Source organism: Miscanthus floridulus, chromosome 13 (assembly GCF_019320115.1).
Source record: "Miscanthus floridulus cultivar M001 chromosome 13, ASM1932011v1, whole genome shotgun sequence".
NCBI classification, from domain to species: Eukaryota; Viridiplantae; Streptophyta; class Magnoliopsida; order Poales; family Poaceae; genus Miscanthus; species Miscanthus floridulus.
Genome location: NC_089592.1, coordinates 88,331,168 through 88,341,169, shown reverse-complemented (window position 1 = coordinate 88,341,169; position 10,002 = coordinate 88,331,168). Strand labels below are relative to the sequence as shown.

The following is a 10,002-nucleotide window of genomic DNA, read 5'->3' as shown; positions in this document are numbered from 1 at the left end:
AATATGATTTTTCTAAGATATATTAATCATATCAAATCATATTTTTTTTGCGAAATTAAATGAAAAAAAAATTATATGAAAATTATAGATCTCGACGAGATCTACAACTTTCTAGTTTTGAGTTTTTTCATTTGAAGTCGTTAAGATGCTCAAAAAAAATTAATAACATATTTGAACTTAAGGGCATTTTCGTCTTTTCACACCTGCAGTTTAACGGCGTTAGAGCCCAAACTGACGGAAGTGGCATGGATGACACGAAAAAGTTGGAGTAGTGGCGCTGAAGACCGCTGAATTTTTTCAAAGGCACACAAGGAATTACGATCTTTTATAATGGCACACCGGGAAAAGTCTCGAAAAAGATTGACGAGGTCCGCTTTCATTGGTCATCGGTCAGCAGCATTCCCTCTTCCAAATGCCGTCCGCCCCGTGGCCTCCCACTGCCGGAGCGCCGCCGCCGCCGCAGCGAGCGACGCAGGGCACGGTCTCCACCGTGGCGCCGGAGCGTGGACCCGTCGAGGTACGACTTCCCTCCCTCTCTGTCTCTCGCTCTCGGGCCCTGGTCTCCACTCAGCTCGCGCTCACGCTCAGCTCACCTGACCTCATCACCTAGGGTTCCCGATCTCCGCCCGCGAAGGAGGCGGAGGCCACGGCTCGGCTTCCGTCAGCGGACTACTACTCGTAAGGCCCTCTCACTTGCTCCCCCTCTCTCGTGCTCTGTGTTTGTGCAATTGTCGCCCAGGACTTGTGCAGCTACGTCGGGAACTGCCTAACTGGTTCCGGGTTCACGAATTAAGCGCATTTCCGAATGTTGTTGTCTAGTCTTGCTAGGATGGTTTCCTGCAGCTTTTTCAGCGAGTAGAATTATCCACGCTCCACGGCAACAGTGCTGCTGACACATACGTGCGCTTCTTTGTATGCACTCGTGTGCCCAATTGTGGGTGCTTAATTGATACTGCCAAGTGCCAACTGACAAGAGTAGTCCCTAACGTACATGAATACTTTGAGATGATTTAGGTCTTGCAGTTTCTTGTTTGCTTTTCTTTGTAGCTCAGAGTTTGGGAAACTACATTGCATGTGTCCAGGACCAATGTGGCAATGTGTCCAGGATGTTTCTGTCAGATGTCTTGTGTGGTTCGTTAAAAAGAAAAAAAAAGACATTTCTATGAGATGCAACCGTATTCGTATTTCCTATCCAACATTCCTGCCGGAATAGCAATCTTTTCTACCATGGATGAACTGGCCGTGGCAAGCTTTGACTAATGAGTACTAGCAGTCTTGTAACTGTTGACAATATAATTTCTGTTTTTCAATAGTAATTTGAGGATTGCTTGGTCTTTCTGGTTTGACAGTTAACTTTAACAGCACATTGCATTGAATACATCTCTGCGAGTTCATATGGCTACACAAGTTGTCAATAGTGCAAAACAAGAATACCTTTACTGCAACCTGTGTTTATGTCAAAAATCATGTTAGTTCCCCTGGGACTACAAAACAAGCTTTTAGCCCATGGAAGGCATCTCAATTCATATTTTTCACTTAAAGTCGTCTTCTGCTCCATTTGTCTTCCTAACAAATTGACAATGGATCGTTGCGTTCATCGAAAAAATAGTAGACCCCCTACTTAGTGATTGTTATTGATAATGCATCTTTTCAATAATTTGTTACATTTTTTTACAAGCTCATTTTATCTAATGTCTTTAGTTGTGAATTGTGTATTCTACTTGTCAAATTAAGCTGTTCCTTGGTCACTGTGAAAACCATGAAAGTTTAAATGTTCTTTTTATTACTCTGTATAGAGAGCTAAATACCCTGGAGCATGTAGAGAGAACCAAAAAATATCAGGGTAAGCTTGCAGCACGGTTGAAGGCCAAATATTTTTCCAACAGGACTTTTGAAAAAGGTAATTTGTAAGAACTGAATGGCCTGGTAAATTAAGATGAACATTTGTTTCACTTATTTTGTTTCAGACAATATAATCAGTCAGTTATGTTATCCAGCATTTGCTGTTGATATGTAGTTCATCATATTTCAGGATGTGCTACTCTCGAATCAAGAAGTCAACTTAATGAATTAAAATGAAATGTGTTAGCACTAAAATTCACTAGGTATGAGTAAAATCTTCTGGAGTCTATGAATCCATTGTTTCCAAGGCTAGTTCATATTGTATAGAGAAGCCAAGGGGAGCCAAGTGATAAGGAGACAGTTGAGGAATGGCATTTCAATTTACAATGAGTTGAATACAGTATGTTTTATTGGTTTCAATTTCAAATGTTTGCATCAATCTTGAGGCACATTTGAAGGCGTTTATGGTGCACTTACCAACAAGTACATGTAAAAATGCCACTCTCCTAATCTGAAACGTAAGTTGACAACTTGACATACTAATGATATGCAGACTGAAATCCAGTATTTCCTTAGTGGCCAAGCCTAATAGTACTGCAAAATTCTGAATAATCATAGCATGAGTCTATGGATCACACATTATTAGCTGATCAATAACCCGATGCCTTACCATTATGTCATATTGTAGTTCCATAAGAAATGAATTTATGATTGCTTTCCGTGCTTTGTACAAAAAAGACAAGAAGTTTGATAGCCAACTTGTTTTTTCTCCCTTTTTTTCTTTTTATACTGACTGGATCAGTTGCTGCAAGTGGAAGCTCTATACTGCCAATGCAATCATATGTGTAATTCTGATTCTCTTTACTGTTTTTTACCATGCTGTGAACAGGATACGCATTTGAAGAAATTGTTATAGGGTCCAAGACCATCCGGCTAAGCAGGTAGTGTTCTCTTAATTTGCTTCTTGGAGTACTGATCTGAAGTTTCACTGCAGCAACCATATGTTTTTTTTGTTTGTTTTCAGGTGGCCATTTACAAGGTTGTTTGCAGATCCAGCAAAATTTTGCCAAGAGAAGAGCTCAACTGAGAAGGACATTTCTCCATCTCTGGCTGGTGAAGCCATGTCAAATGATTAAGCACCTCATTTAGCTGAAGAAATATCTAACTCCTGGCATGTGGCAACTATCCATCATGACCACCCGACGGATAAGAACCCAGTAGTTTGCATCACTAACTTCTATCTGTTATCCTTAAAATCAGTGACCTGGAGCTTGTATATTTTTAACGGGACCAAGTTAACCTTATACAGTTTTGAACCAAAGGCAAATTTCGTTTTGTAGACCTGTTTATCCATTGTCTATATCTATGGAAGTACACTGATATTGATATTATTCCTCCACAGGGATGTTTCAACTTTTTACCTGATACGGGTGTCATATCCAGGATCTTTGCATATTTTCTGATTCCTTTTCTTCTGAAATGATGTAATTTGTAGGGCACTAGCATCTTGTCTCCTAATATTCTGTTTGCAGTACCAACATCCTAGCACTCTCTAAGTGCCCCCTTGGAATCATGATGAGCAGCAGATGGATGAACACACCCACACCTGAACTGCATCAGCTACTCTTATCTTCATGCAACTGTGCTGTTGCAGGTAAGACGCCTCCTGGGACTGGGAGGGACAGTTTGTTGAAGTGCTCAGCCCTCTTGTACTTTCCAGTTGTTTCTTCCTGCTATAAGGAAAGCTCCATGCCCATCACTGTGAGACATGGCATGGTGGATGGTGCATTGGTGCTTCTTCCACCGGCGCCTGGTCTGAGCCAGTGCCCCAGCCCCCAGCCCTTTTGTTCACTGTTGCTTGGGCCCTGTGATGTGAGCATCTCACGCTGGTGGCTACCTTTGACCCCCCGTGTTCACACGTACCCTTGGACAGCCTGAGCTGATGCCGCACTTGCACTCGCGATGCGGCCTCAGTGCTCGTGCACAGGGGCCGTTCCTATCTTCAGCCACACAATTTTGCAGTTGATATCTAGATTTTTTTCTTGTTTCTGGTCAACTGGATTTTATGTGGGTTGTTGCTCTGTCAAGAGTTCCTGGCCATAACCCACATTATCTACATTTGACTGTGAAATGCCTGTGCATGGAGTTCATGCTCATTTTTCGCAGTTGAAAACTGTGTACATCAGTATATGAGCTCATAAGCCATGCCTCCAAGAGTACATATAAGTTGGAGCCGTGTCATCACTAATCAGTTGCACTGAATTATGACAAGTCTTCTTGTACTTGCATGCCTTAGTTTTACGGTTTTCTTTGAAACGCCGGACTTGTACTGGCCTACCGCGAACACAGTAAAATCGGGAAGCCTTGCCCTTTTGGTACAGCTTATTGCTAATAAGCTGGAACAGGAAAACAAACAACACGTTTCTTTCAGCCTTTTCTGGTTATGCTTCTTACAACTCTCATTTGTACTAGAACGCAAAAACTAGATAAGACCAATTTATTTTGACAGTGCTTTTTCTTCGTTTGTATGACTTCCCAGAAGCATTTTTTCTGACTGCTCTACCAAATAGGGGCTCATTACTTCATTAACAGGTTTGCAAGTCGCAACTCGAAAAATAGCACTACCATGATATCCACGTTAACTTATCATCCTTAAGGTAACAAATACCAAAAACACTAGTAACTCTTAAAAACAAAAACAAAACTGGTACGGGTACAAATATTGAATCGGGTGAAGGTGTACATCTCTCTCCTTAAATTAATTATCCTTGTCACACATGTTCTTATTATTAATAAATATATAATTATCCTCTCGAGTAAAAATTAGGTCGGTGTCGACATAATATCGTCGGCAGTCCTCCGAGGGGTATCCCACGAAGGTAGATTGATCGGCAGAGGAGCGTGAGATCAAGAACAAGAAGGCAAGAGAGACACGAGTTGGACAGGTTCAGGCCGTCAATACAACGTAATACGCTACTCTTATGGTCTGTTGGTTTGTATTAGCTATCATATGATATTGCGTGACCGCATATATATGTATCTTGATGTAGCATGTCCGCTAGAGGACTTCTACCTCTTCTTATATACTCTGGAGGGATAGGGTTACAAAGAAAGTAGCATATTTGGTACTATACAATATCTTACGGTGCACGCGCGAGCAGCGTCGTGCACACCTTGATCTTATGGGCTGGGCCACCTCTGATGGTGCAGCTCATGTCATGTCTTGTGGATACCGGGGGCTATACCCCCACAGCTAGTCCCCGAGCCTGACAGTAGGTGACGTAGTCACGTGGTGCCAGGGTCAGAAAGTAGAAGACCAGCCGAGCAGGCAGCCAGTCCCCGGGCGTAGCCTCGAGATGAGAACACGCACATTCATCGCAAGGTGAAGTGTGTCCACTTAGTCCCCGAGCCTACTGGAAAAATGAAGAATGAATCTTGTAGCAAGGTCAAAGAAGTCTAAAAGCTTGCCGACGTTGTCTGACATGCGCGTATCAAGACCCCAGACGTTCTGCCCAAGAACAACACCTAGATCCGAACAGCATGGAGCAGCTTGATAGCACACCGATGAGACGTAGCAAGATCCGAGCACCGAGGAGTCCTCGGCGTAGCTGGCGATGTCCGAGCACCGAGGAGCGAGAAGTCCCGATGTCGCTGGCGACGTCCGAGCACTGAGGAGCGAGGAGTCTCCGACGTCGCTGGCGATGTCCGAGCACCGAGGAGTCCCCGACGTCGCTGACGATGACCGAGCACCGAGGAGCGAGGAGTCCTCGGAGAAGCTGGCGAGGTCCGAGCAGCGAGGAGTTCTCGGTGTCGCTGGCGATGTCCGAGCACCGAGGAGTGAGGAGTCCCCGGCGTCGCTGGCGATGACCGAGCACCGAGGAGCGAGGAGTCCCCGACGTCGCTGGCGATGTCCGAGCACCGAGTAGCGAGGAGTCCTCAGCGTCGCTGATGATGTCCGAGCATCGAGAAGTCCCTAGCGTAGCTGGCGATGTCCGAGCATCGAGGAGCGAGGAGTCCCCGGCGTAGCTGGCGATGTCCGAGCACTAAGGAGCGAGGAGTCCCCAGCGTCGCTGGCGATGACCGAGCACCGAGGAACGAGAAGTCCCTGGCATCGCTGGCGATGACCGAGCACCGAGGAGCGAGGAGTCCTCGACGATGACCGTGCACCGAGGAGCGAGGAGCCCCGGCGTCGCTGGCGATGACCAAGCACCGAGGAGCGAGGAGCCCTCGGTCGCTGGCGATGGCCGAGCACCAAGGAGCGAGGAGTCCCCGGCGTCGCTGGCGATATCCGAGCACCGAGGAGTACCCGGCGTAGCTGACGATGTCCGTGCAGCGAGGAGTTCTCGGCGTCGCTGGCGATGTCCAAGCACCGAGGAGCGAGGAGTCCCCAGCGTCGCTGGCGATGACCGAGCACCGAGGAGCGAGGAGTCCCCGGCGTCGCTGGCGATGTCCGAGCACCGAGGAGCGAGGAGTCCCCGGCGTCGCTGGCGATGTCCGAGCACCGAGGAGCCCCTGGCGTAGCTGGCGATGTCCGAGCACCGAGGAGCGAGGAGTCCCCGACGTAGCTGGCAATGTCCGAGCATCAAGGAGCGAGGAGTCCCCGGCGTCGCTGGCGATGACCGAGCACAAAGGAACGAGGAGTCCCCGGCGTCGCTGGCGATGACCGAGCACCGAGGAGCGAGGAGTCCCCGGCGATGACCTAGCACCGAGGAGCGAGGAGCCCCCGGCGTCGCTGGCGATGACCGAGCACCGAGGAGTGAGGAGTCCCCGACGTTGCTGGCGATGATCGAGCACCGAGGAGCGAGGAGTCCCCGGCGTCACTGGCGATGACCGAGCACCGAGGAGCGAGGAGTCTTCGGCGTCGTTGCCGATGACCGAGCACCGAGGAGTCTCCGACGTCACTGGCGATGTCCGAGCACCGAGGAGTACCCGGCATAGCTGGCGATGTTCGAGCACCGAGGAGTTCCCGGTGAATCTGGCGAGGTCCGAGCACCGGCATAGCTGGCGACGTCCGTGTGGTGAAGTGTGTCCACTTAGTCCTCGAGCACAAAGAATCCGAGGGCCGAGGAGTAACCGACGTAGCTGGCGATGAAGCACGAGCGACGAACATTCTGGTCAACTGGTCGGCGGCGAAGTGAGCATTGACTAGAAGCGACCGGTGAACAGTCCGATCAACTGGTCGGCGACGGAGTCCATGAACCGAGCGGTCTGACCAGTTGATCGGTGGAGAAGCCTGAGCACCAGGTGATCCGATCACCTGGACGATGATCCTGCATTACAAACATGTAGAACGGGTAGTACATGATGTAAAGATATATGAACTCTGGAGAAAAAATAGTGTATGTAGTTTGGCGATCAGTTAGCATGAAGATATATTTATATTTAATATAAACCGCCTGAACAGTTAGTGTGTAGCTGAGTCTCCAGCCCTAGCTAGCCCGTTAACCATAACGCGGAGCGCGGAGCTCGTGCACATGTAGGAGGAACAGGCGTGACCAAGGAGCCACTGCCGGCCACCCATAACACAGAGCGCGGAGCCTGTAGCACGTGTAGGGAGGAGCCGGAGACAGGGCATCTCTGGAGGCGTCCGAGCATCAACAGGACTGTTCGGGGGTTCAAAAAATTGTTTGGAGAGCAAATATGGAGAAAACAGTTCGGAGAAATATTATGGCGATATAAGAAGATCAGAGAATATTTAGAAGAATATTAAAGCGTGACTTAGCTTTAGACGGAGCGTCTGGTCGGCGACGTATGGTGTTATCTGGTTGGCGTTGATGGCGAGCACCTGGTGGGCGGTGAGTTATCGATGAAGACGACCTCGGAGGTGGTTCTGAGATCGGATCTGCTGTCGCGAGGGCTGGTGTAGCCAGCGATGAATCATCGTCGTGGACCAGCATGGATCTCCACGAAATTGATGATGAGAACGCGCTGTTGATTTGAGGTCCATCTGGCTCGCCATGGATCAAGCGCACACCTCCTACCTGGCGCGTCAACTGTCGACAAAATATCGTCGGCAGTCCTCCGATGGGTATCCCACAAAGGTAGATTGATCGACAGAGGAGCGTGAGATCAAGAATAAGAAGGCAACAGAGACACAAGAGTTAGACAGGTTCAGGTCGTCAGTATGACGTAATACGCTAGTCTTGTGGTCTGTTGGTTTGTATTAACTATCATATGATATTACGTGACTGCATATATATGTATCTTGATGTAGCCTGTCCGCTGGGGGACTCCTACCTCTCTTTATATACTCTGGAGGGATAGGATTACAAAGAAAATAGCATATTTGATACTATACAATATTTTACGGTGCACGCCAAACAGCACCGTGCACACCTATCTTGTGTACTAGGTCACCTCTGATGGTACGGCTCATTTCTGTCTTCTTGTGGATACCGGGGCCGTACCCCCGTAGTCGGATAATGCATTCGATCATTCAGCAATATTGATGCTGCTGGTGTTGTTGTTGCATGGCTCCGCCTCCGCCTCCGATGAGCCGGCAGCGGCGCCCTTCTCCGCGGCCGCCTGCAGCAGCAGCTGGTCGAGCTTCTTGGCCAGCTCGGCCTTCTCGTCCCTGAGGCGCGCGCTCTCGCGGAGGGCGTCGGCGCAGCTCCTGAGCGCGCGGTTGAGCTCGTCGAGGAGGCGGCGGTTGGCGCCGCGGAGGTGCGAGACCTGCGCCCACAGCTCGCTGAGCTGCCACTGCTTGCGCATGCGCGACCGCCGCGCCGACTCCCGGTTCGATAACATCCGCCGGCGCCGGTGCTCCTCGTCGGCCGCCGCCGTCGTCATCACCGCGTCCAGCTGGTAGCCGCTGCTGCCCGCGCCGTCGGAGCCGGAGCCCGACAAGCTGGGCGACCCATTGTTGCCGGCGAGGTGCGCTGCGGCTTCCCGGACGATGGTGTCAAGCTCAAAGCAAGCCGCGTCGCCGCCGCCGTCGATGATGGCTAGTAGAGTAGCATCGTCCTGGAAAGCCGACTCCGGCTCCAAGGACGGCGCCGGGAAGTAGGCCGGAGGCGGCAAGGCCATGTTCATGATGTGGTGGTGCTGGTGCGCGGCGAAGGAGGCGCTCGGAGGGGACAGGAAGCGGAGGCTGGCCACCTCGCCATGGAAATGGTGGTACATATTGCTCTTCTTGTCTTGCTCTCTTCTTCCTTGCTAGTGCTTGCCTGCTTGCTTGTGAATGGTGGATCGAAGAGTCAGCTACCTAGCTGTGGCTTGTTGGCTAGCTTGCTCTCTTAAGTGCTCTGGAGAAGAAGGCCTGGGTTGGTGCGGGCCTTTTATAGTGAGGCACACAGACACACAGTAGCTTTTGCTTGCTTACCTAAGGGAGAGAAATAATCTCTCTCTCTCTGAGTTGTGTTCTCTCTATCTGGGACTGAGAAAGAAGACTTTGGTTTGGTCCACCGTATTATATTAAGCTAGTGTATGTAATTTATATTTTAATCATTTTCTCTTTTAGTTTTGAGAATCTTGTCGATCCAGTAGAGTTTGGTAGCTTGCATGCAAGTATATATAGGCATATCGCTAGTGATCGAGCTTTTGAGGCTAGGCACAATTGGCATCTCCAAGAAGAGTACTCCATCTGTTTTAAATTTGTAGATCCTTCTCCTATAGATCGCTTCTTATCCTATCTTCCAAAGAGAATATTTGGATGAATTTTCTATTTTTATATTTGTGCATACGACTTGACTTGAGCCAGCCAGGCTCATCTCAGGCGAAATTAACTCTGGATATATTCATGCCAAACCTCCGATCCGGCTGGCTTTTCGTATTCTCTCGCTTTCGCTGTCGGTTATCACCACTTTTAACTTGTCGAGTATAGATTAATGCATGCTGCATGCACGACCTAATAATTTATGCAGAAATCTTTTTCAGCTGGGAGTGGTGTGAAATTCACAAGAGACAGCCACTTGCTGGCTGCCTGGCTTGCTTGCTTGTTGATAGGCACTGTGACACTAAAATATATATCAACGTTAGTGGAATATATGAAGTAATTCTTACTTTGCACTATATATTTGTTATTAATTACAGGTACATTTATATATATAGGGTGATCGACTGGCATATAAAGTGACATCAAGGCTAGGTAATTGGACGTGGCGTTCTGTCCTTGTTCATTGTAGCGGCCGGGAGGCAATGACCATTTGTCCACAAATACAA

The 10,002-nt window shown here is 48.8% G+C and overlaps 2 protein-coding genes across 2 annotated transcripts; one reads left to right on the top strand and one right to left on the bottom strand.

Moving 5' to 3' along the window:
- The first annotated feature begins 374 nt into the window (after positions 1–374).
- On the top strand, positions 375–3,257 carry LOC136501732 (uncharacterized). Its single transcript, XM_066497254.1, has 5 exons — positions 375–517; positions 611–678; positions 1,797–1,900; positions 2,732–2,783; positions 2,867–3,257. The coding sequence occupies exons 1-5, from the start codon at positions 413–415 to the stop codon at positions 2,976–2,978; spliced, it is 441 nt and encodes a 146-aa protein (XP_066353351.1). The 5' UTR covers positions 375–412; the 3' UTR covers positions 2,979–3,257.
- Positions 3,258–8,036: 4,779 nt separating this feature from the next.
- On the bottom strand, positions 8,037–9,290 carry LOC136502074 (bZIP transcription factor 2-like). The gene has a single exon (XM_066497563.1). It carries the CDS (start codon positions 8,962–8,964, stop codon positions 8,275–8,277), a length of 690 nt encoding a protein of 229 aa, XP_066353660.1. The 5' UTR covers positions 8,965–9,290; the 3' UTR covers positions 8,037–8,274.
- Between the last annotated feature and the right edge of the window lie 712 nt (positions 9,291–10,002).